We start from the raw sequence: 27,434 nt of genomic DNA on the forward strand, positions 1-27,434 counted from the left end.
TATAACCGCTCTGCAGCAGTACAGTGTCGCGGTGATTGAACCTGATCTCATTTGCAAATGAAAGACATGAATTGTACAGTAATTCATACAGACTCAAGTGTAAGCAGGGATTAGAGTGATGTTAAGTGTTTGCCAGGCACCAGAGCTGCACTGGGCACATTAGATGGCTGACTAAGTTGGCACAAGGGCACTTTCCCCATGCCAGGCTCCAACACCACAGGTCAGCCCCCGGGAGGCACGACAATACAGATAATCATAATTCACTCATCAAAACGGAGGGAGCTTGATTGCACACTTCAGTGGCTTTAATGTCCACCGGGCAGCGGCCCAGAATGGTTTGGTTTGGCATTCAGTTAAATGCATCCACTTCTGAATGTTGTTTCCTTTTTTGTAAAGAGAGCTCGAGGATATGAGGTGAATTCAGATTAATGATTGCTAAGAAGGGACCTATCAGTGTTTAGAGACAGGTTGTTTGGGTTATTACTGTTATTGTTTATTCCAGGCTTTTCTTCCCCATCCTCTCTATCTCTTATTTCTAGCTACAAAATGACTGAGGATGGAGGAGCATTTCCATTCAACAGCCTGTCTAAGGCCCACATTTTTTATTCTGATGTTCCCTCAACCTGGCCTTGAACATTTTATTCAGCAACCAGCCTACTAGTCTAATAAGTGCTCTAACAGTATAGAGAAACCCTTTTGTATGCAGCAAGCTTTTGTATCTAAATCTTCACGTAAGACAGGCACAATTCAACATAAATACAAAATTGTCAAGAAAACACCAGGCCTTCACCCTCTTGGCTCCTATGTTGTGAGCATCTGGGTGAAAAGGATACATTTTCAGCAACTAGCTGTGTGGAAATACAACCACCTGACACAGTCTTAAAGATTTCTTGATAAAGCTTTTAAAAGCTGAGGCTGCATTTGAGTAAAGAAAAAAAAAAAAAGTCGCACATTGCAAAGCGAGGCCATGTCTATTCAGTAGAACTGTCACAGGCACTTAGGGCACCTCTGAGAAGCAGACTGCTAACAGCGTGCCGACAGGGGGTGAGCACAGCACGGCGGCTAACAACGACATCACCCACACTTTAGCTCCGGGCCGCAGTGCTTAGGGGTCAGCCGCGTTAGGCTGAGTGAGTGCTCAGTGGTTGGATGGGGTCTGTTCCATTTGATCACACAGCCAATCTAACTTGGGAGAGCTCAGCTGACTGAGCCCTTAGCAGCAGGAGGCAGAGCACAAGGTGAGGGACTGTATTGTTCAGACCTTAATGTGCTTGCCATTTGAGTGACGATGATCAAACCTGCTCCTGCTGTAAGAGCATTCTGAACAAACTGCATTTTAAGCATCATTTGAAGTGAACACATGTCAATGAAGAGCCAGGAAATAAAAGATTTGGATCAAATGCAGAATTATTGAATGTTTGAATAATATAATAATGCAAAAATTCTCTCTAATCTGTGTCACACAGCAACTCAATATATAGGTCTATTCACCTGAATGGCCTTGTATTCCTTTGTGCTTTACATTCTTTTAATAAACCAAACAAATCAGATAGCTTATGAATTTGGAAGGCTTCACTCTCACCAGGAACACAAAACAAAGACTTATTTTAGGATGTGAGCAAGGTTGTCTGCCGGAAAGGGATTCAAAAAAAAAAAAAAGTGCTAGAAGTGATTTGAAAGGCTCCAGAAGTTGAAGGATAGAAACAAGAAGAACAGATAAATGGGAAAAGACAATAATAAACTAAAGAAGAGAAAGAGCCAATTAAATTAAGAAGCAGGATTCAAACAAATTAGAAAAGGAGGAAAAAGGAAAAAAGGGTTTGGAGCTTTATTGCTCATCAGTTTTGAAAGCCACAGAAGGAAAGCTCACTTAATGAAGCATTCAGCCTCTATCGATCACCTCATTTTTGATTAAACTCATTTAGAAAATAAAGCAGAGGTACTTGTCAATCTCCATGTCTAAGCATTACCACAGTGCTGGATGAAAGTCATTTCTACAATCATTTCTTCAGAAGAAAAGTTGATTATTGTTGACTTGAACTATACATGTGGTTCTGAAAAATTAAAACAGACACATTTAAAGGTGGACACCAAGCATTTTCTTCCAGTCATGTCAGCTTTGATTTGAAAGCAAGATGTCAAAACACTTTTTTTCCCCCCTTTTAAACCAGTTTCCCTGCTGAAGATAAGAAGCAGCGCTTCCTGTCTCTCAGCTTAAGACACTGTGCACTGTATAACGCCTCTGGCTGTCCCATTCTGGGCCATTTTACTGTATCAATAACAAAGTGAAACTTCTAAATGAGAGAGATCAAGCACTCCTCTGATATTATCACGATTACTATGTGCATCTAATGGTATAGAGGGGTGTTAGATGGTTTTAGATCTGGTTTGCTTTGGGGAGGAAAAGGACAAGCTGAGGCATGCTGGGACACTCAAGCGTTTTCCCGTGTTCAGAGCTCAGAGATCAGAGCAGCTGCGGAGAAAGGGAAACCTGTGTTTTCACTGATTGATACTGTGATCTAACGAGTGAGGGATCTGTCAGTTGTAATTTTAGATGTTCAAAGATCTTCTGGGGAGGATGTTTTCAGAAATAAGAAAACAAAATAGTGTGCAAAGGTTGTTATTGCTTTATGTGTGAGGGAAACTGAGCAACAACTGCATCATGTCTATCAAATGCTGCTCAATATGAAATATTCTATTTGCAAATTAATTTAAACAAAGATGCTATGCTGCTGTAGGGCATAAATTCGTGACTTCAAACAAAAGTGTGGTGAGAGGTTTGAGACATCTGTACTCATCTAGGTATCGCTTAACATGCAGCAAATGTGGACCTTTGTTACAGTTCTAATATTTTCATACTGCTGCATCAGTCCTTAGTTGTACAGGAAGACAAAGAGTTTTTTAATTATAAGACTAGAAAATTAACAATATGGTAAATGTGTAAAGGTAAAGGTTTGTCATTTTTTGCTTTTCTAAGGGACATTCATGCAGGTGAAGCAGTAATTCATCAGGAGCAAAAAGAGAGGAACGACATGCTCCACTGTGGGTTTAGACCATGTCTCTGTCTCAAATACGCTAATAAAACTCACTCAAAGTCCTCCAGATAAAGCCAGAAATCAATGGCCACTCACTCAAAGCAGCTCTGTTTTTCTTAGGCCTCAAAAAGTTATCTTCCACTTAGCTACCAGTGATTACTGAGTGGAAGAGTGGCTTGACTCTACAGCCTGAAGGTCTGAATGTAAGGCAAAGCTGAAATGTAGTGATTGTGGCACATTTTTCTCGTACACACTACAGATACAAACACACACAGACACACATGTACACTGAACACTTTTTCTTACCATCTTGCTCTGTCTTGGTCAGCTCCACGAGCTTCTTCTGTTTCAGTGTGTCCACCACGTCTGCCAGGCTCCCTTTGCGGCGCTCCGGCGTCCCAAAGGCAAGGCCGATCGTTGGCTCCCCGCGATCTCTCGGACACTCCTCTGGCTTGGTTGGAGAGGTAGAGTTAGTCCGGTAAGAGTAGACTGAGCCACCTTTACTGCTTTCATTGTCCTTGGAAGAAACAGAAGTTGAGAGTAAAAAGTAATTAAGAGCTACATTTCTGTAAGAGGGCATTTACATTTATGCAAACGTTTATTTTTAGCCGAGCTCAGACAAATCCATCCCAAAGCTCTTTAATGTATCCACATGGTATTATTTTGGGACTGAGCCGGTGCTTTCGCTGCTCTGCTATGCTTTGCTTCGGCATTGGCTGGCTGACGTGACACAACAAATGTCACGTTTAGGACTGCATTTTGTAACTGACAGAACATAATGAACACAGTGCTTGACCTATCTGTCATCAAGAACATACTCCATTACATCTACTGCTGGGGTCACATGTTTATAATCCACTGATGTGAAATATTGTGACACAGTGGGAGAAAGCCAAGCCTGACAAGTGTTTTTTAACTGAAGGTGCTTAAATGTAAGGAGCAGCATGACTGCAGCGCAGACAAACCCCGAATATTAAGAAACAACACATGCAATCTGGTGTTGGTGGAAGTCAAGGCACTGATTTGCGGATTAATTTAAAAGCCACTAGATTGTTATGTTAGTTTCAGAAAAACCTGGAATTTTATCTTTATTACACTCACAACAAATTTGTTTTTATTTAAAAGAGCAAAAATCGTTTATGACACGCAGAGGTAAAAGGGCTTAACTCTGACCCTGCAGTCATACATGTATACAGGTATCTCAGGTGACGCTTGCGTGCATGCCTGACAACATCAGGGCATGCTTCTAATGAGACAACGGATGGTGTCCTAGAGGATCTCCTCCCAGATCTGGACCAGAGCATCACTGAGCTCCTGGACAGTTTAAGGTGCAACCTGCTGGTGTCAGATGTACTGAAACATAATGTCCCAAGTATCACTTCCTTCATCGTCCAGGAACTGCATACTCTAGCCACATGAGGCCAGGCATTGTCGTGCACCAAGAGGAACCCAGGACCCACTGCACCAGCGTAGGGTCTGACAATGGATCCAAGGATTTCACCCTGTTATCTAATGGCAATCAGCGTGCATTTGCCTAGCCTGTAGAGGTCTGTGCACCCCTGCATGGTTATGCCTCCCCAGACGATTACTGACCCACCACCAAAGCAGTCATGCTGAATGATGTTACAGGCAGAATAACGTTTTCCACAGCAGTGCTCATCCTGTTCCTGCAGGACAATGGAGCAGATGAGTTTAGGACCTTCCACGGCCCTGTCCAGCACTCCTAGAGTAAGTGCTTGGCTCCAGAAATCTCCTCCATGCTCTTGGGACTGTGCTGGGAGACACAGCAAACCTTTTAGTAATGACACGTATTCATGTGCCATCCTGGAGGAGTTGGACTACCTGTGTAACCTCTGTAGGGTCCAGGTATCACCTCATAACTCCAGTAGTGACACTGACCGTAGCCAAATGCAAAACTAGTGAGGAAACAGTCAGAAAAGATGAGGAGGGGAAAATGTCAGTGGCCCCCTCCTGTAACACCATTCCTGTTTTGGGGGTCATCTCATTGTTGCCCCTCTAATGCACCTGTTCTTGATTTCATTAACTCCAAAGCAGGTGAAACTGATTAACAACCACCTCTGCTACTTAAATGACCAGATCAATATCCCAGAAGTTTAATGGACCTGATACTGTACTCTGATTTAAAAGTGTTTTTTGAGCAGGATAGTTTATGGTACATGACCAGAGTGTGTGTGTCCCAGTGTTGTTTGCTCTGCAGGGTTATGAGTTAAGCAAGAGGCACAAGGAGTCTATAATTATCAAGAAGATAAGCCCTTCAGGATGGCCACATTGTCCCACACAACAGACACTTTAGCACAGGTGTTCTCACACTAGGGTTATTTCTGGATGCTTTCTCCTCCCCTTACAGAGTGGGGGGATCTCCAAGAACTTTAGGAGGCTTATGTTTCAAAGACAAGGGGCTTTGGCTAACAGCGGGATCTTAAGATGCCCTTGAAATGCCTCCAGGAGGCTCTGTTGTGCACTTTGTCTTTAAGCAGAAGATGCCTCTGTAATGAGGATTATGAGATAGTGTGTCACTTGCGGATTGTTCAGGTGTGTTTTTCCTCAGGTCTGCTCAAGAGTTATACAGGCTAAACGGTGCGAGCTGTAAGGTCTGATGGTCACATCATGATATAAGCCAAAAGGTCAAATAAAAGCCTCTGCAACAGACAATGTAAGGCCATGATCCCGCATGAGACAATAAAATGTGAACTGGTCACTTACTAGTTATTACTGTGAGCACAAAGATATGATGCTTGGGTTTAAAAAAAAAAAAATATCAAGTAAGCATATGAGAAGCTTAGATAGGTTTATGGACTGTTTGCAATAATATGTTTTACCCTTACATGCATTATCTGTATCAAAGAAATCCAAAAATAAGATGTAAAATATTATTTGTAATTATTTGTAAATGAAATCTAAACTTGCATCACAAAGTTGTCCCTGACTGTTGGGGGCTGCTGAGAGGATAAAGTACTTTCTCTGTCCACAACATGGGTACCTGCCTTGTTTCATTGGCCAGTGGCTATTCTGAGCTGTGTTGCAACCCTGTTTCTGAATTTACGGCGCAAACTTTTTTTTATAGTTTGAAACATTGTACTTTGTTACTTTCTGGCCCAGAAGTACCTTTCCTCTTTCTGAACACACTTTAAAGGATCTTTTCTTTATGGGTTCCCACCAGTGTCCTGTGGTAGTCCATGAGGGCCAATGGTCACATATGTGAGTGTATACAGTAGAAAAAAATAGGGAAAAAAACACAATGAAAATTCATGAACATTTTTGCCTTCGGGCAACTTTGAACTCTGATACTGATGTTAAGTGAAGTTTTCAAATATTGTTATTAATTCATTACTGCATTTACAGCTCTTATTATGTACCGAGCAGAGGGTCAGTATAACTGACAATTTCAAAACAGTGAAAAACATTATTGTGCTTAAGTAATATCAAGCAATTAAAAAACATATCATATCAAATATGTTCTATCACAACAATGATTCCAAAGGAAACTTTCCCCTTTCCTCAGAGGGTAAAGCTCATTAGGGACCAACAGAACCTGAAGCTAAGTAACTAACACCTTAACAGACACACTCAAACACACATACAAACACACACACACACAAACAGACTGTGGAGATGAGAGGAGGCCAGGGGTATAACTCTCTAAACAAGATCCCTCACTGGGCTGCCTACAGCACTGCCTGTAGCACACAGACCAGAGAGAAATGCTGGTTTGTGTGCGTGTGTGCGTGCGTGCATGCATACTATGTCTTGTGTCCACGCAATACTGCACAAATCTCATTATGTATGAGCATTTGCACACCCGATGTATTCCCGCGTATATTTCATGAGTGTTTTATAATTTGTGAGCCCCGAATGTGTGCTCTGTGTACACACCCTAACCATATTTGTTTTTGAAGATTTGAGTTATAGCAATATACAAAATCGCAAAATAAGATATGGTCACTTTCTCAGCTCTCTGCCTAATTCACTTCTCACCATCACAGCAGGGCTGACATTCTCCCACTCAGCATCTGTTGGTTTTTCTCTGATTGGCTGCAGTTCGTCTGGGTGGGACTGGTCATGCAAAGAAGGCGACGCCGCGTCTTTTTGGCCCTCTCGCTCATCGCCAGCCCAGCCTGCATTGTCCTGACCAAATACTTCCACTTCCTCAGGCAGAGGATGAAAGGGAGGTGTTGCCCGCATGGAAGACATCATTCTGTGAGGAGAAAAAAATGAAGGGTTTAACTTTGGTTTATGATCTACAGTTATGTCCACCAGGATGGATGCAAACTGAAGTTGCACATGAACAGCTGCAAACTAGTGCTCAGCTAGTGTCTCAGTTGCTGCAGTTTAGTTACTGTAAATCAGCAGTATCATCAGTACCAAACAGTACCAAAAATGAAGTGTTCTACTTTTAGTATGTTAAATAATTTTAGATTTTTATTTTCTTTCGCCACTGACTGCACAAAGAAGCCACAAAACACTGTTGGTTGATTTCACAACCATGCATTTGAATAGATAATTCAAAGCCACAACTTTATTTAAATGCAGAGACATGAATGTTAGATGTGTAATTATGGTTTAGTCACACACAAACAATTTAAAGTACATATCATATTTTTGGTATTTACTGAGGCACTCATGCAGAGCCACTTACACGTTTTCATCCTGAATGTACACCCAAGCACACAAACACACACAAATGCGCACACATGGGGATAATCTATTAATCTATTAAGCAGCGTCAAGGCCTCTCATCGCTTCAGAGCTGTGAAAGAAGCAGACGTTAGGCTGCTGAGTTTAAGTGGAAAAATCTCACTTTTTTTAATGTAAGCCTCAGACTGAGTCATTAGGCTAATACATCATTTCCTGTAATGACTTCCTTTTGCTTCACTGCACTTGTGAGGACGTTCACTGACCATTCTCGAAACCCTCCTCTCTACTAGCCTAGAAGAAAGGAGGGTTCATCTAAACACGGGCTTACTTCTTCTTAACTTTCTGTTCACATACAAGTACACACACGTACAAATACACTAAATGTATAAACACACATAAAAGCAAACAATTTTGCATTAATAAACACAAACCCAAACTAAATTACAAGGTGACAACTGATGCATCAACATGTTCTGAATTATATGAACTGTGATTACTAAAACCAGTGCCTCCCACCTTTCCACACAACTCCCACACATGTGCACACAAATGCATACGCATAGCTTCAGTGAAAACTGATTGCTAGTTCAGCATCGGTGCTCATTAAGCCACAGCAGGATGTCTATCTCTGAAATACGCAGCCTCCTGGGCACCCTTAAGTGTTAAGTCTGACCCTCAGTCAAATGTCGGGAAGGACAGAGCGGGGCTGCAGTCTGGATGCGTGAGGAGGCAGAAGAAGGCAAAAAAATAATTCACAGAAGGAGTTAATAAAGAGTAAGTCATCAGACTAAAACCAGATGTCACTGTGAGCTAAACAAGAGTGAAAAAAATTAACAGAAGGAGAAAATTGGGGGGGGGGGCCTAATTAAGGACTGAAAAAAAGGATGGAGAGGACAGTGATGAGAAGTGCTGGCACAGACTGCATATTGAGTAGCTGCTGAGAAAACTGGGCATTTCTGTTTGTGTGTAGAGTATATCTGAGGGTCACACTGTGTAACGATAAATTAGAGGAGGGTGGACAGCTGATATAGTCAGTATGTTTATATTACCAATTAATCACTCCACCTAATATGCATATAGAGGGTCGTTTATAGAGAAAAATTCCAATATTTCTTTTAGTGGTTAGTGCAGATCAAAACAGATTCTAAAAAGAAAAGCTTTAAAATTCAATCAAACTCTTAAAGAAAGTCTCTTAGTTAATCGATGCTATTAATAAAACGTAAAAAGCATCCTTAGGCATTATAGCTGAACAGGCATAAAACAGGGATGGTTTGTTTTATTGATATTCAGTCCTGTCTTTTTTCAAGCACATCTTAGATGCCATCTTGGTGAAATCTGGTTGCACAGGTTGTAATTTGTTTTCAGTGTTTTGAGGTATTATCTGTCATTAGGTTTTACAACTGGCCAACAGTGCCATCTAACCACAGCCAGATTTGATTTGATTGGAAGAGCGAAGCCTGTGAGCTGTGGGGGTTTGAATTTCTCAGGCCTTGGTTGTTTTAACACAGCGGTATGGGTACATGAGAGTGTAAGAAATCAGACAACCAACAAACAACTACCTATAATCCATGATCAACTCATGCAATACAAACTGGAGCGATGAGAGAGCAATGGGCAACTGTGGAGGGAGACGACAGAGGAGAGCCTATATTTAGCTGACAATATTGCTGGTGCTGTGTTATGAGGGAGCTTAAGACTTAGTTTCTTGGAACTGGTGTCTCATATGGCCAGGAATGCCCAGACTCTTAACTGCCAGTGATTGGGTTTCTTTATGCAATAGTACCAGGGGTTTATTGTAAGCATGCAATGACGCCTTTGTGATTAGAGCAAGAAAACAGAATCTTTCGCGCTCTGGTCATTAGACAGAGAAGCATGTTACATCTGTTATTGCTAAATTGTTGATTATTTTGTACTTAATTTTAAAAAAATGTTGCTGATTTGTAAATTTTCACCACATAATTTTATTACAACCTTCTAAAGCTGTATCATAAAACCATGATGGACACACACCTTACACACATTTTTAGACATTGCAAATAACATCCGAGTGAAACTGTTGAATAGTGACATCAGAGTGGAAGAAAAACAACAACTTAACAAAGGAAAATGCCCAGAAATGCCAGAGTAAACACCAAGTTTGCCAGAAGAAAATATGAGATATTGTGTGTTGCATGTATTTGTTAGGCACCAATACAGCTGCATGTTAAAAACAAAATGTATAGCTAATAACTAGTGCTTGTTGTCTTTGAGCTGTATGGTCATACGGTCGTCCCACTGAGGATCTCAAAAAATATAGAATTGTATTAAAAACATAAGAAAACAATCTTATGGTTTTCTTATGGTTTTTTATGTTTAACACGTGTCTTAATTTCTGAAAAAAATTATCACCACTTGATGATTTTTTTTAGCACAGCTCATAACATAATGTCAGCTCTTTCCCTCCTGAGACACGGGCAGAGACTGAGTGATCACAGCTGAGAAGAAACAATCTTTTCCCCCTGAGACCAACAAAAGAAAATCTGACTAGCTGAGACACTCTCAGGAAACGGTAATGTGATGGTAATGTTACAACCAATACCTGAAAAACAATTCATTTTCACACGCATCACTCGGAGGCGCTCCCAAGCCTTTTCATATTGTCAGACATCTAGAAAAACATTAAGACTTTCCCCTGGAAACAGTTCTCCTGTCTAAGATATTTCTTGGAAAGTGATACTGGTGAGATTGCCTGTTTGATAACTAAACAGAGCGTGCACTGTTAAGTGAGGCATTTTAATTTTACATCCATTTTTGGTTTTCTATTTTGTTTTCTTGTTTGTTTGCTTTTTGTTGTTGTTGGTTTTTTATTTAACATGACTCCAGGAAGATCATCCAACAAGCTGTTAAAAACCTCATGATAATATCTGATAATATCTCCTGTCATTAATAATCACAATAAAAGTATGCCCAGCAGTTTTACTTACTGTTCTCTTTGAGCATTTTGGTTTAAGATCCTTTCTTTCCTTTGTTGCCTACGGAAACTTTTACAACCTTTAGCTCTCTCAAACAAAGTGCTGCTGGTGGACAGCTATCTAAGTCTCCTTCTGAAACGTGGACAGTAACTTAGAATCCCTTTGTGAGTGGAAGAAAAACGAAAACCAGGGTCGGAATTTGGCAGGAAAGCGTTGTTCAGATCTGGCCTGGAACCTGGCGACTTGGCAGAAACAATCAGGCATTGTGAAGCATGGACGGAGAGGGACCTGTGACAGATGAGAGCGGGAGAGAGAGGGCCCCCTCTTAGAAAAACAGTACACAAAGCGCCATTCAGAACCCAGGTCCCTTCTGCCACTTGTGGAGCTAGAGAAGGGCTCCGACAAAGGCCCCCAACCCGACCAATTGGGTGTAAAATCTCCAACCGTCCCAGCTTTACAGAACTAAGGAAGTGGGAAATACCAAAGAGAAAGAGAATAAGAAAAAAGAAAAAAATCAGGAGAAAGAAAATGAGGACTTCTCTTGGAATTGTTTGTCTTTTGGACAGGCCAAATAAGGCGCAAGAAAGTAAACTAAAGATTTTAAATAGAAGACTGAGGCCCTCTGTGTTAGCAGCGAGAAATGTAGCAACACGAGCTAAATCTTCAAGAAAGAAAAAATTTGCCATGGCATTTTGTAGTTTTTCTCCATCGTGTCTCTGTGTAATATCAATTCTATTTTTTAGTAGTAGCCCTCTGAGTTTTAATGTACTTGAGCCTCGTCCTGTGAAACATCAGCGTTTAATTTTCAATACAACACTATCACAGTCAAAAATGAAAGTAGATGAAAAATAAAATTTGTTGATACAAACCAGAACTATTGATTAAAGATTTACTCCAGCAGTTTACTGTTGAACTTTCAGAAAGTTGAAGGTGCCTTAAGAGACCGATTTAACAAAGACTCCACGTGCTTCGAAATTTAAACAAAAAATATCCAAACTTGATTTTGTCGGCTTACTTTTTTAATAGCTTAACTGTTTCAAGGCCATCAATGAATTTCATTGAGAATTCACAGGTGTGAGTGGGTAATGCTCAGAACAATGTGCACTCAGTTTCATTCACTGGATAAATAAAGAAGAAAAAAAAAAGGTGGTGGTGGGGGGGGGGACTGTACATGTATGGGAACAGCTCCCCCAGCTCCTAAATCTTATGTCTGTCTGGACTCTCATTAGATCATCACAGATTGCTGCAAACAGAGGGCACTGTCATAGGTCAGACATGTGGAATGTGAACACACACACATGGTGCCCTGTTTTCTCCCAGAGATTCCCTCATCATCATGGGTCTTGCCCAAAATAGAAAAGTTCAATAGCAGCGCCAGTTACCCCACCCCCTTTCCCCAAATCAGCCAATTTCATCACTGGCTTAATAGCAAGAAAAGCAGTTTTGTTTTCTGAAAACTGGATCTCACTTACAGAGGCAGCTCTGTCATTGTGTAGCCAGCAGAGCCAACAAGTAACCGCTCTGTTTCAGCGTTGTAGTTATAGATCGCAAAGGCAGGTATTCTCTGACCTTTTCATGACTTAAGTGAAACAATGAAAGAAGGTATACAGTGGGCGGATGCTGTGCACAACTGCTGGGTCACAATAGTAACTGTATCAATCAGCCATCGCAACCAAATCCTCAGTCCACCCTCAGGTAAACAGAACTTATTGTGTGACCATCAGTATGTTACACTGAGCAGCTCTGTGTATTTACCTCGTTAGAAAATATTTACCAGCACAAGGCACTGAGAGGGGAAGCGTAGGAGTAGCATTTAGGCAAGGTGCAAAGTACAAGTTTAGCTCTTATTTAACAGATTGGTGTCATTCTAAACTGTAAGAATATAATCTAATAGATTCAAAATATGTTAGCAATTTTTCAGTGCTAACTTCATTGAATATTATCATATTTATTATCAACAAATATCATATTTGTACATGTAAGGGCAGATGCCCTTACATGTACAAATGTCCACCACCAATTAACACAAGTCACAAAGAACCCAGAGAAAATCTATGCAGGCACAGGGAAAAAATGCAAAATCCACACAGAATAATAGAGCAGAATAATGTGGAGATGTGGGATTGCCACTGGTTGCACAATTTCATCTTGATCTCTCTACATTCAGATTGCCTTCAGTGATGACAACCAGGAGTTCAAAACAAGAGTCAACAGCAGAATAAGCTGTTTGACATTGGCAGATAAGATTTGACAAATATTTCACGGGTGCAACCCACATACTCAACTCTGCTGCTCAACCCACAAATGCATTTTCTTTACAAATGCAGCTCCATTTAAGGGGAAATAAACGGGCTTTCCAACAGGGTAAGATTTATTGAAAAGAAGGATTATTACAACAAAGAAATAATTGACCAGACCCAAATGTCCTTACTTTTTGTGCTAAGTTGATATAAAAACCATTTTATTCCTATCACCCACACAGACACCAGTGCAGTCCAGACAACCAGAAATCAGGTAGATATGAGAGTCTGCCAACCACAGTTTGCGTGACACGTGAAGTCTGCAAGGTGCACCATAGACATACCACAATAAAGCAAAGACATTAGTCAGTAGGTCAGGCACACGAGGATGTTATTAAACTCATTCTAAACAGTGAGGTCACAACTCTGAAATGTTACATAAAGGGTCAATCTGTAAGTTAAGCCACTCAAAATGTATTAAAAAAAAACAACGGAAAAACATGATTTGGTAGATTGTTATTATTTAAATAACTTCAATGTGTCATATCAGCTGCATTATGTTCATATTCAAAACCTTTTAAAACACATTATCGTGACAACAGCTTTAACAGTTGAATCAATTTTATATCGTAACAGTAAAACATCACATGCAAAGATCTTAAAAAAATGGTTCCAATTCTAAATTTACAAAAAAAAAAAAAAAAAAGCTTTCTGCCTTGTGAAAATGTGGAAAGAAAATTTAAATAGTTTAAGGATTTTGTCCATCATCAGACGGACACCTGGAGCAAACACAGGGTTTGATGTCTCCATTAGTCCTGCTGATGTAAAATCTTAATCAAAGCCAATGATGGAACTATTACCGAATTATGAATGCATCGCTTGTCAAGTGGGCGTAAACACACTTCACTGTGCTGTGGGTCTGTGTGTTCAGGCTCTGTACCTCGATGATGCCGGACTGAAACCGCAGACCACCAGAAATCCAGGAGTGGCCTTGGTGACCCACACCCTCCCTTGTGCTTTTTATTTTTCCTGGCATGTGAACACACCCCGAGGTAACACAAATACAGTACACATATACATTTATCTACTTCGTGGCAACGATGCAGTGTAAACCAATGAAGAGACCATTGAAAACCAAAGTCAACACTCAGTGGCTCAAAGGGACTGTTTGTCTGCAGCCCCTCGCTCACAGTAGTTAGAAGTCCTGGTCAGTGTGAACATTTTGTCTTATAATCGTGAGGTATGCTTCATAATATGCTACCATATTAATAGACAAAGTCAAGCAGTGGATGTAATTATACTTAAGTATGAGGACAGGCTATTAAAAAAAGAAAAGAAAACAGAAACAGACTGTTCCATGAAACACGTTCTTACAATATTGCAAATGATTTAATGAACTTTGCTTATGCCTGTCTTTCAGTGCCTTTTTATTTGAAAAGCTGTGCATCATCAACATAATAATATGTAGAAATATTAAAGAAATTCTATGAGGAACTCCACAAGTACTGAAATATGTTATAGCCAGTACACCCAAACATTTGTATCTATTCTCTATATTCATTTAAATCTCTACACTAAAATGCACTGTTCCATTCTTAAAGCTTAATGCACACACAGTTTGACATTTGACAAACACCTGATGGGAGGTATTACGCTGCGTATCTGCACGAGCCGATGGCACCACTTGAGGCCTCCAGTTACCTTTGTCCCCTCTGGGGCTGAACAGAACTCCACGGCGATGCACAAATAGGCTTGTTGCACAAGTTTTAAGCCTTATTGTCCTTTGACCTCCCCATATAGTTACCGAGAAGCTGTAAACAAGGGTGAATCCAATTATCTTAAGAATGCAGATGAAACTATGATTTGGCACTTTTCAAGGAAGAAAGGCCTTAACTGTATTTCCACCCATCCTTAAAAAACTGACTCAGTATTAAAGTGTTTCAGTTTGCACAGATTCAACTGTGAGTGATTATAATCACTCAAAATCAAATATATTTACTACATCAAATAAATCGAGTATATATTTATATATATATATATTTCAGGGGGACAACGGCAGCAGAAACTTATCACAGAAGCTTGTGGCGATACAACAGCTGCCCTCACACATGAGTGACTGCATCAGCCCTGAGGCAAGCGGCAGAAAAAAGTCACTTTCAATAAGTAATTTTGGGGCTCGAGGGGCTCGCCAAAGCTGAAAACAATTGCCTGACATCCATGTTCAGTGCTGTTCGGTCCTAGTTTACTGTATTTGTCTAACCCTGTCCAAAGCTCAGGGTTCACTTACAGAAGAATTCAACTCTCAGAAACAAGGTTGAAAAACAGCTTTGTTCTTAGTTTCCACCAACGATATAATGTCGTGCACAACTTAACATGCCACAAAAATGTTATTCATTAGAAAAAAATTCACTGCAATTCTAAAGAACAATAAATGTTCAGAATAATTTTAGTCTCAGTGATGAGGAGACATTATAAGTTCAAATACCCAGATATAGTGCCCTGAGCAGCACCAGATAATCCCAATTAATGACTAAACAACTTCTGTTTCAGCAGATTTCCATCAATAGTTTGTTTTTGTTTTTTTTTTTTAAATACTTGCACGTTAGACCCTGAATTGGATAAGCAGAAGTAACTGGATGGCTGGGCTTATATGTTAGACTGTATCATCACAGTGGAAAACTGAAATCCTTTAAAACTTTGATGCAAACAAAAGAATTAGAATCAAACAAGGCGCTCTAGAGTGTCACATCATCTGCAGGAGCGTCCAAACAGGTGGCTTTTAGAGCACCCAGGAGGCACGAAAGCCTGCTAATCCTAGATTAGGACTGACAAGTCGTTTCACTGCGTGTCCCATTGTAATCCCAGTTGCCTCTCTATCCTCTGACAATGAGCTTTGTTCCCTATCTGAGAAAGAGCTTTGAGAATTTGTTAGCATGAAATGAATGCATTATTCAGAGGCATGCTACTTTTAGTCAGTCAACAAAAACATATTTTTATTCAATTATTGACTCTTGTAAATGCATAATGTGTACAGATGGTCCTACCAAGTCATCTTTGCTAAGAACACAGGGTTTTATTTCTACTTATTTTGGCAGCGGGTAACATATGCATACATGCTCTTACCTAAATGGTGTAGCAAATGCAAGAGTGCAAAACGTTTATATTTTCCTAAAGTTAAGTAAATAGTGTGGAATTATCTTCTCACTAAAGCATATCTTGTATGTGTTCCTCATCCTTGACAGCAGGGCGTATTCTGTCAGTCACACAGTATGCGTGTTTGTGCTGCCTGACCTCAACACTGAAGGTACCGACAGCGAAGCTTTCAGTGCTGCTTTTTGAGCATTTTAAACTCTTCATTCCTTTTTGTCCTTTGTCCAATTTTGTCATTTTCAACACTGAATTTACAGTGTGATTTACTTTACAATAAAAACAGAAATAAAAAAACGTTTCTTTTTTGCCTCTGTGATTTCAAACTTCCTCCATCAGTTTTGATAAGAAAGACTGCCGGCTACTTTCCTAAATATGCAAAACGTGAAAATGCTGTATGTTTTATTTACAAACTTTATTTAAAAACTTAATGGTATGGACACAGTTGTGTCAAGGTTGATTAGAATCTAGAGGTCAAGTAAGGAAATTAGTGGTGAACCAGCAGTTGAGCATAAAAACTTCTGCTCCTCACAAGCAGTTGTCGTATTTGGCAGTCGGAGTCATGTCAGTGTCACCCAACATGTCAAGCTGTCACAATCCAGACTAATCCTTTCTGTATGTGTGCCCTCTGCTCTGTACATGAGCACTTGAGCTATATGTGTGTGTGTATTGTGGGAGATCATTTGAGACAGTTATGTGTGACCTGATAATTAATATATGATACCAGGAATGAGCAGCCTATAGTCAATAAACACTTGCATCACGGAGAGAGATGAAATGCCAGCCCTGAAGCTGGTTATACCAGCTAAGAAGAAACAGGCAGGCAAAACTGAATTAAGTCCCAGTGCATGTTTCTCTGGAATATGAAGACAGCTTGAGTATGCAAAAACACATGTATAAATATACACAGGCACAGCTTTGAGTGTCGAAAGATGTGAGTGCGTGCTCCAAGGTCAGAGCCTCCTTAAACCACACAAGGTACCTATTGTCATACCCTGCAGAGAATACACATTGTTCATGGTGCACAGAGCCTAACGTCAAACTAGGATGTTAATCTAGCCAATCACAGAGCAGCCGATATTCATATGACTTAAGTCCTTGAATCAGGGCAAATATTTAATACTCAGGTGGAGTTGTTCAAGACTGATGTCAAGCATGGAAAGTCTATCAATTGTGCGTAATACAATAACATACACCTTACATTTGTTTATCTGAAGGGCCGTGATAATATGAAGCAACATGAGCATGTGTTCACTTAGTTTGGAATGGACAGGAAAAGGCAGGTATAGCAGTAAGAGAAAGGGAGAAGGAGGAGGTATAGTACTGCTTCCATTGGAAAGCAAAATAACCACCCACAATGAATCCAAATCATTTTCAAAAAGAACTTTGAATGGGGTGGATTACTTTACGTGAATGTATAAATATCCTTCTCCTGCTCTTCGTGGTTGGACTTGAGTGCAACGGTTACTTGTCCAGCTGCTTGATTTTATATCGCATTAAGTACATATCTGGACAAAGGTCTCATGAGACCCGTGCAAGAATTTCACAGTTGCTGGAAGGGAGCAATGTTTTTAACATAGCAGTGGTTCTTTTTTCCCTGGTGCCACTGGACGAGTCTCGTCCTCTCTCTCTCTCCCTCTCTCTCTCTCTCTCTCTCTCTCCCTCTCTATCTCTCTCTCTGTCTCTCTCTCCTCTCTCTCTCTCCTCTCCCCTCTCTCTCTCTCTCTCTCCTCTCTCCCTCTCTCTCTCCTCTCTCTCTCTCTCTCTCTCTCCTCTCTCCTCTCTTCCTCCCTCTCTCTCCTCTCTCTCTCACTCCTCTCTCCTCTCTCTCCTCCTCTCCTCCTCTCTCTCTCCCCTCCCCTCCTCCTCCCTCCTCCTCCCTCCCCTCTCTCTCTCTCTCTCTCTCTCTCTCTCTCTCCTCCCTCTCCTCTCCCCTCTCTCCTCTCCTCTCTCTCTCCTCCTCCGCTCTCTCTTTCTCGCTCTCTCTTCTCTCTCTCTCCTCCCCTCTCTCTCTCCTCTCTCTCTCTCTCTCTGTCCTCTCTCTCTCTTCTCTCTCTCTCTCCTCTCCATCTCTCTCTCCATCTCTCTCCTCTCTCTTCTCTCTCTCTCTGTTCAGCTGGTTCACTCTCCATCACAGCACTGGGCATGCAGGCTGTATCACAATTAGGGGGTTCATTAGATATGGCTGATTTATTAAGACCCGGGTTTGTCTGTGAGCCTTCAGCCATATTTAGCTAACTAAAATCTCATACATAGTTATGAGACATGCTGTTTACTGTATGCATATAGGGTCATATGCCAATAGACATTATTATTGAGTAAGACTCCATAGTTAAATTAATTGCATCTATGATAAATCATTTTGATTTGTTCATTTTTCTTCAGCGACGCCTGCATGCCACACTTTTTTGTCTGCATATCTAAGCGCTATCTTTTTTATAACAACAAATTGGCGGCAGCATCAAAAATCTGTCTCATTATCAGCAAGCGAACCGGCATTTGAAAAGGAGCCAAGCATTTGGAGCCTTATCCAAAGGATTTAACAAACATGCTCCAGAGTGCTTGCCCTCTTGAACACAAGCACATAATTTGGCCTGCATTCATTTCCCTTACTCCAGTCTTAAGTGTCCCTGGTCTACATAATACACATTGTTTTCCCTCTAAATTCACATTGTGTATCAGTTTTTGTCAACAATTGCCTGAAAACACAAAATCCAGATGAGGCGTGTACATGCTCTGTGTTATTGTGCATACAAATTCACCAAATTTAAAATTTCTGACCTACTGTGCCTCTTCTGGCAGCACTGAATGTCTGAACTTAATAAAGTACCTCAGAAAAGCGTTGCAAAAACATCCCGAAACTGCAATCAACAGCTTTTGATTTAGAAAGCAGCCTTTCACAAACTGGGCCAGTATCCAAAATCGTTGTGTTATTTCTTGTTCCCCCTTTTTACGTCTTTCAGTCAAACATACCAGCGTGCCTGCTCATCCCGTGTCACCTTATGGGCCGAGATAGTTCTGTGATTAGTTGCAGCTTGAACAGGTGAGCGTCTACTTGTTCAGACCTATTTATAGTGAAATCCTATTGTTGAGAATAGAAGAGGGTTTACAGACACAGAATGGATGGGAAGAAGAGATAAAGACAGTCTTGATTCAGTCAAAACCTTTGCGGTTCTTAACTAAGACGCTTAAATCGTGAGATCAGTCGGGCAGAGTCTAATTACATATACTTGCCTGCAAAATGAAATAAAGATAAATATCAGCTACAAATCTCTGTGAGGTAAGCGTGTGCATGTTTGAGCAACTCATGAGAATCCTTATGCTTCGTGCTAGAATTTTCTAGCTTTTTGCTGCATCACTTTATTGGTTTAATTTGTTTCATTGAAACTGCTATTTATTATTATTATTACAAATTTTCAGAAAAATAGTAACATAAGCCAGTCACACAAGCAGTCCAAGTTTACATCATTAGCTGGAACCAGTCAATTTCAGGGCATTAAAAGGTGTCTCAAACAATTAATCAGTTATCAACATAGATTCTATTTAATTTCCTGTCGACTAATTATTTCAACACTAACTGCCATGTACACTCACTTATTGTAACCAGCTTCTTGGACACATAAATGAATACAGCAGTTAAAGGTAATTAAGGTATTTGAGCACAGGCATGTACTTGGACACAGACTTTCTTCTCGCTGACTCTTGGTACGTAACTAATTGAGGGCGACAGAGAACAAAGGAGAAGATTAGAGGATTTAACGTGTGACACACAGCCACAGGTCAGGAGGAGGTTTAGTCTCTAACTGTGATTATGGGCGGGCAGGTGTCATCTGAACACGTAGCCAAAGACGACGCATCTATCCCCCGCTGAGCTGCTTGTCTCAGTCCCAGTGGGTCAGGTCTGCAGAATGGGGATGTTGTGTAGCAGGGTAAAACTGGGAGACATGCCTCAAACCAGCGCAGTGTGACTCTGACAGCTCCCGTCAGTATAAGTATTTGTTTTGTGCTAAATAAACACTGAAGCTATCTTACTGCTGCATGTCTTGAACTTAAATTCTCATTTCTAAATCCATTCTGCAATGTTTGTGTGTATAAAGTAAATGAATGAATTGTGAAACGCGGCTCAGTTGTCAGCTTGTTGTCTCATGAGCTTTGAGAACATTGTTGTAGTTGTTGTCCAGCTACTTTATCAGCATGGCCTCTAATTGCTTGACAGCACGGCTGATGTTGAAGCTAACCAGGAGCGATGTCATCCATCCTCTCCTGCTACAATGGGGCTCATTGGATTAAGTTCGAGCAGGCTTTGTTAAAAGCTGGTGCAAATCTAATCAAGGAAGAGACCTCAATTATGGAAGCATGTACTTAAATGATCAGATCACTAAATTTGGAGGAGGGAGGTTGGCCAGTGTAGGAATGCAATCAGCAGCCATTAGGGCAAGTTAATTTGAGCTGATGGTAGCTTTCAAATGAGATGCAGGGTTTTACTTTAATGAGAATACTGTAATTATGAGGACTTGGTGTTGCTGTGTGATGTTGTAGTGAACTGTATTCAGGGTCGGTTAAATTTTGTTAAATATATAATAAAAATGAGATAATTCACTTAGCAGCAAATGTTTGCACTGCAGGAGAATTATTGTTGCTGATCTGCTATTTGCTTCTTGACCCTCCTTCTTTCCACCCACGCGGTCAACTCAACATTCAAACGCAAGGTATTTAAAGCCCACTGTTTTTAATGAAGTGTTGAAGGAAGCCAAACAGCTGGGGAAAAAAAAAAGGCCTCATTCCAGCTACAGCATGTTCAAGAATGCAAAAAGGCATAGAAGCATATTGTTTGGAGAGAATAATCATGCTGGACCATAATCTAAGGACCAGGTGACATCTCCTGTAGCACAGACCACAAGAGCTGAGACTGACCCTGGCCTCAGACCTCCATGACCCATGACAGTTAAAAGAGGAAGTAATTATTCTTAATGTCAATGAGTTTGCTGGCACTCTTTAACAGGAGGCTTAAAGTCAGAGTGTAGCAGCACTCACCAAAAAAAAGGACAAAAAAGGACAAACACACATATACGATTGTAGCTGGAAACATTCACATATGCAAATAGCCATGAGCTGCGTTCCTGTCCACTTTTTAATTTTTTTTTTTACCACCAGTTGTGAAAGCTGAGTGGAAACTTGCACATAAAATCACACAAAACCTTTCACACTCTTTTTTTTTTTTTAAATCTATGAAGAAATTCTTAAATAGCAACTGAAGCACAAAGTGAAAAATGGGACTAATGAAAGCGCTGCTTCATTTCGCAACAGGACAAGATTTGGCTATCTGCAAATGTTGAAATATTGTTGAATATTGATGCAAAATGTTGTCTAAGATTTTGTAACTTTTGTAGCAAAAAATATTTCTATTCACCCAGTGGACTGCAGAAACAAACTCCCCAAATGATAAAGAATGACTGACTACCGATGGAGTCCAGTGTAATTCTGCTCTTCCCAACTTTGCCAGCTCTTCCTCTTATCCAGAGGTGTATGTGTCATGTGCTTTCTTCAAAATGCTGGCACAATACTAAAGTCACAAGTTTCTTTTTTTTCTTTTCACCAAAGATTGATACAGGAAAGAAGTGTTGAGTTAAAAGTTAATTGTCATAAATTAACAGAAAATTGGAAATACCGCAGTAATTCACTCCTGTCGAACTGATCGGGAAAAATGATGAAGACAGCTGTTGCCTAAAAAATGTTCCATAACTGTTTTCTACACATGATGACTACTGTGCATCTCTTTTCACATTTTCATCTGTTATATATGTACATCTCATATGAATAAGCCTGTAAGCGCTATGAAACACATTTAAGGGCAGCCGCACATATATGAGAAAGACTTTGCTCCACATGTGCACCTCTTAGAAGTCATTTGCATCAGACTTTAGGGGATGCATAATTGAAGTGTTTTTTTCTCCTTATTCACTGACAGCTAAGAAGAACTAGCTTAGAGGCTGTGATCCCCTACCATCCTGCCAACATCCTACCCACCTGCCAACACTGTGCACTGTTTTGGCTATGCAGCCTCCTATTTCATCAAAAATGTTCCTAAGGTTCCCAGTTTGATTTTCACCCAGGAACTTTGTTGCATCCCATGCTGTTCACTCTATTTTTTTCCTGTCTGCTCCTATATGGTTCCACAAAAACCAAAATGCTTCTAATCAAATTCACTGCCAGGTTGAAAACAAGGTCATAAGAGAGGGAAAATATGTTGGTGATCTCTCAGCAATGCACTTCATCTATAATGTGTTAGTGAAACTAATTATTAGTTACTAGCTGATAACTGGTCACACCGGCCCACTGGGTGAGTGTGTGCAACGGCCTCTATGTGAAGCAGGATGTTGATGTATAAAAGAAATGTATCCCTCCCTTAGATAAATCAAAGGTTAAAATAAATAGATCCATACTGAGGTCTCTCTCCTACACCTCCCTGCTTTTTTACTCTGCCTGCTCATCTAGCTTGTGCATTACCTCATCAGAGGAGGATCTGCCTAAAGCCACAGCGGTCACACAACAGACAAAAGCGCTCATCTCCAGGAAGCCGCTGCCGCTGCCTGTGGTTTTGGAGAGAGGAGAAGAGAAGGGAAAAAGTGACTAAGCCCCACGGCTCCTTTCTTCTCTCTGCCGACTTAGGGATAAACGGAGGGATAAAGCACAGGGGGAGATAATATTTAGAGCAGGCCCCATTTCAAGGGCAATAGAAGAGAGAAAGTGGGGTATGAGCTTGGGTGGTTTGGGAAGTAGCCACAAGGGTCGGTCTATAATGTTACTGGCAGAGGGCCTCGCACCATGGACTTATGTGTAAGTGGGGAGGAACTGCTGCTGGCTTGGCCCTGCCTTAAAGCCAGGGCTGCTGCAGCTCCACGAGCCTCTTCAAAGAAAACCAGATGGGCCTCTGATGGGATGTTGATGAGGCATGAGTGTGCAAAACACCAACATGCGTGCAGGCACAAACACATACGACGCAGACACAGCCTGACAAACAACGAGATACATAACACTACTTGTCATGAGCGGGAGGACATGAATGAATGCACCAGCTGTAACAGATCTCTAAAGTTCACTTCTCTTTTCCCATCTCTAAAAATCTCCTTTAACACAAACTTTCAAGATATCCTCTCTGCCACGGAAAAGTCTGTGTGAACAAATCCGATCAGTAAAACAACTGTCCAACTTCAAGAGGACATAACAGAGTTCTGTTAACAGAAAGTTAATGGCATAATGTTAACTAAGCAACTAAATGTTGTTAGATGCTGCCCATTACTCGTAATACAGTCAACTTCTCACACACAGCTGAAGTAAATCGGAGTGGAGCAGATAAGGACATTTTTTGGGGGAAGCCAAACAGGTAACCTCAGTGGGTTCATTAGCTCATTTGCTCACTACAAATCATTCTAGCAGCTGCTGCTCGCTGTCTGGTAACTTGTCTAACTCTTTGCAAGTGACTGCTATTACAGCAGCTATGTGTAACAACAGAGCCCTGCAAACAGGGCTGTCATTTTGCATAAAGTGGCTGAATTCTTTTCCTGAACTCTTTCTTTCTGCAGCTGTATTTAAGATTTGCAGATGAAAACACTCATATCATATAGCTATATAAGCTGCGATCTTTTTTTTTTCAACATTAAACAGATTTTGAACACAAAAAAATATGACTCTAGTTATCCACACACTAAATGTAAACACCTATTACCAACATTATCCTGTTTCACATTTGGAAAACTGCCCAGTGACGTCGTAGACAGATAACTGCTCTTCTGATTAGTCATTGGATATTTATAGTAAGTTAAGGCTTAAATTTTGTCGTTCCTCAAGCACACAACATCCTCTTCCTTCCAAAGTCCCGTGAAACAAAGATGCTGTAAATCATTTGCTGTCACGACAGGATTGGTACCCAAAAGACTGTGATTTTGTTAGGAGGTTCCACTTGTCGTCTTACCGTTGTGTTATTAGATTTGAAAAAGCAATTGCACGTTAAAAGACAGAATAATTTGATTTTGAGCTTCCAAATGAACTGATGAAATTAAGGAAGTTTGATAGAATTATAAGCAAGCCTAAGTCATCTATTGGTTTTGCTTTTTGTTGTTTAATTGTTTTGTATCCTTCAGTAATCTGACTTATTTACTTGTGACCTCTAAGTGGTCCTAAACCCAGGTAGCAAATCACAGCTCTGAAGATGATTTATATACATTTGTGAGATGATTCTTAAGAGCCTTAAACTGAGTATTTAAACTGAGATGCTGCAAACCAGTAGGATGCAGCATCAGGCCACTTGTTGACCTAACAGAGACACAGTCAAAGAGGCACTAGGCAGTGTTCTTAAACAGTGGGATTAGCCAGATGGTCAGATCACTCTTTTCTTCAACCTCTCCCATCTATATATTTCATGTCTCTGTTGAAACCACTGAGATCACCAGATTAATTTAGGCTAGTGTTACCTGTAGCACTATTTGAGTCGATATAATCTTTATTGCTCACAGAGAGAAAGTCTATTAAAAGGCATACTGTAGGTCCCCACTGAAAGGTTCCTGGAGTGATGCCTGTGGGAGCCTTTAAAAGACCCCTTTCTTCACCCAAGTGAAAGCAGCTATTGAGGGCACACAGGGCAGAACACTACCAGGAGTGGAGGTCTGCATCTGCTGTGAAACAAATCAAAAGCAGTCTGTATGTACCAATGGAGGGGTGAGAGGTAGCTGACAAGCAGCTAGTTGGATACAGTTTTGTTAACATGGGCTAACACACGTGTGCACAAACACACAAACACATACACACACACACACACACAAAACTCAGCAAGCACAACCGCTGGTGCAAAACCTGGCATGTTCAAACACCCGTGAGAGCTGCTCTGTGCTGCTCTGCCAAAACAATGGTGTTTTCTCTGCAACTGCTTATCATCTGCCTTTTTACAGAAGCTGTTAACCAAGGTGCCAAGCAGTGGCACAAAATCACAAAGAAGCTGGCAGTGTTGCAGTACAAGAAAGTACTTGTCATATCAGTTGATGAGGAAAACTTACAGAAACAAGAGACTTCAGCTCCAACACCCCTTCTCACTTAAGGATGCACTTTAAAATAATGGACATCACCTGGAATAGAGCAAAACGAGAGGAGGGGAGAGAATATTTTGTCAGATAACAGCCATGTTAAGATCTGTTAATGAAAAATGAGATTTTACGCGACCCTCCAGGACGACAGTGCAAATCGGGAAACATTTTTGATGAACACTGAATCAATTTTTCACATCCCGCCAACAAACTGAGGTTTGACAAAGTATGAAAATTTGAACTGGAATCTGTTCTTGGAGCACAGCGAGCACACTCACCCCACCTGGGAGCCCACTGCAGCGGATGTTCAAGACAGAACAGAGGTCCTGTGTCAAGTCCACAGCAAAGCCAACAGAGGATCAGTGTATTTCTTTCACAGCACTTTCCCTGCATAAACAACAGCACACACTCAGCCACGCAAAGCCTAACAAATGACAAACAACGTGATTCTTGTGCACAGCTTTGAAGTTTGAAAAAAAAATCTATCTTAACGGGGTTAGTGATGCTTGATATTTTCTTTCAAAAACTGATTCCAGTGAGAGCACGAGACGAAATCTCTCATCAGATGGACAGCTCATTCTTGGGCTGCCTGGCTAATAAAAACCACTCTGACTCCCAAAGCTAACCCAGAGTCAGCCTTATTATAGCCTCTCACACACACACACACACACACACACACACACACACACACACACACCACCCACACACACACACACACACACACACACCACAAACAGCCATTTGGTGAATCAAAGGTTTGAGAAAATAAATAATGGCAACACTTTGAAGGTACCGTAGTCAGGAAAGGACCACTCTGAGAGAGCCCCAATTGAGAGAGGATGGGAGACCGTCTTAATTGAGAGAGGAAGGTCCCTAATTCATGAAATTAAGAACTGTCCGGATAAAGAAACTTAAAGAGCGAGCCTGTGCTCACACAGACAAGCAATTAAACACACCACAGCAGCATTTTTCTGACACCGTGCATCATCACGTCGCCTTAACGCAGCATCTAAGTTGTACAAATGGGGCAACACAAACACCCCTTTGATTCCACCATTTGAGCCTAATTGAGAACAATGAAGAAAAAAAGCAAACACTGAACATGTATGATCTTTTATTCATGTCTTTAATCAACCAAATGATTCTCTCTTAGAAGCATTTTTCTCTCAGGGCACAATTAAATTTGAATTTTATTCTGAACAGAGAAACTCAAAGAAGTTCTGATAATACAGTAATACTGATAACAAATAATTGGTAAAAACACACTTCAGTGAAGCATCCCTGCAAACTTTTCTATAAAATGCACCTCTCTCTCTCGGTCTCGCTCTCTCTCTCTCTCTCTCCTGCCTTTGCCTTGAGAACCTAATGACTCAAAAAGCCACTTTCTCAATCAAGTGACTGCGAGTTGGATTCCCCTGAGCACCGTTCGCGCTCTGCAGCCCTCAATGACCCGTCTGAACATGTTCCAGATGTCTGCAGAACCAGTTATTCTGTTTCCTCTCTTTCTTTTTAACCAGCCCCCCCCCCCCCCCTTCATTCCTCTGCTCCACACGCCCTGCCACTCATCTGCAGATGGCAGATCTGACACCTGGAGGATGCTGGGTAATCGGAGAGACAGCTGGCTGCCCAGTGGAGGAGAGACTCAGCAAAAACCTTGTGTTCAAAGCTTCATTTGCTCACACTGGCATGCAACTTTTCTGCAGGATTTCTCACATGTGCATATGCAGTGTGTAAATACTGCTTATACTCTGTGGAATTGCTGAATGTGTGTTATTGTACCAAGGACTGCACAGGCCTGAAATGTGCAAAAGTTATCTGAAGTCGTAATCTGAAAATGAATTCAATTAAAGGAGTTATTTACTGAGTTACTGTTCCCTGGAACCACTCAGCACTCAAATGGACCTCCACAGACCAGGTGACACGCACTGTCTCAGTCAGTGTGTGTTTTCAGTTCTTGCTTTAATTCTTTGGCTTACTATCCTGTGCTTGCACGCTTATGCTCAATTGCTGTTCTTCTCCACTATGCCAGGTCCTCTTCTCAGGGAGGATCTGACATAGGAGACCAAGGCTATAAAGCCATGTCAGGCTCCTCCTGACAACTGCAGGAAGTAACAGCTACCTTTTTGGCCCACTGTCCAACAGCTGTAAAATGGCACATGTCACCCTACAGTTGAACCAGCTGCAGAAAAAAAAGTGTCTGGTGTTTGGAACAGACACTGAGAGCAGCGAAACAAAGGGCCTGAGACATGTCTTGGAAAACCAAAGCGGTGACATCATAGCATTAGGGCGAGTAACAGGAGAGGTGAGCAATATTGCGCATGACAAGAA

General features: G+C 41.0%; 1 protein-coding gene across 4 annotated transcripts in view; it reads right to left on the reverse strand.

Annotated features, from left to right (window-relative positions):
* LOC115781701 (transcription factor SOX-6-like) overlaps nt 1-27,434 on the reverse strand; it is a 101,893-nt gene that overhangs the window by 61,643 nt on the left and 12,816 nt on the right. For 3 of the 4 annotated variants that reach the window (XM_030731512.1, XM_030731513.1, XM_030731510.1), the window contains exons 2-3: nt 7,032-7,251; nt 3,342-3,552 (exon numbers count right to left, since the gene is read on the reverse strand). In XM_030731512.1, coding sequence (XP_030587372.1) covers nt 3,342-3,552; nt 7,032-7,250 — 430 coding nt within the window. In that variant the 5' untranslated portion in view covers nt 7,251. Of the gene's footprint in view, nt 1-3,341; nt 3,553-7,031; nt 7,252-25,079; nt 25,130-27,434 lie in introns of those variants that run through there. The other variant, XM_030731511.1, reaches the window with a different exon arrangement.

The sequence above is a fragment of the Archocentrus centrarchus genome, chromosome 6 (assembly GCF_007364275.1).
Source record: "Archocentrus centrarchus isolate MPI-CPG fArcCen1 chromosome 6, fArcCen1, whole genome shotgun sequence".
NCBI lineage: Eukaryota > Metazoa > Chordata > Actinopteri > Cichliformes > Cichlidae > Archocentrus > Archocentrus centrarchus.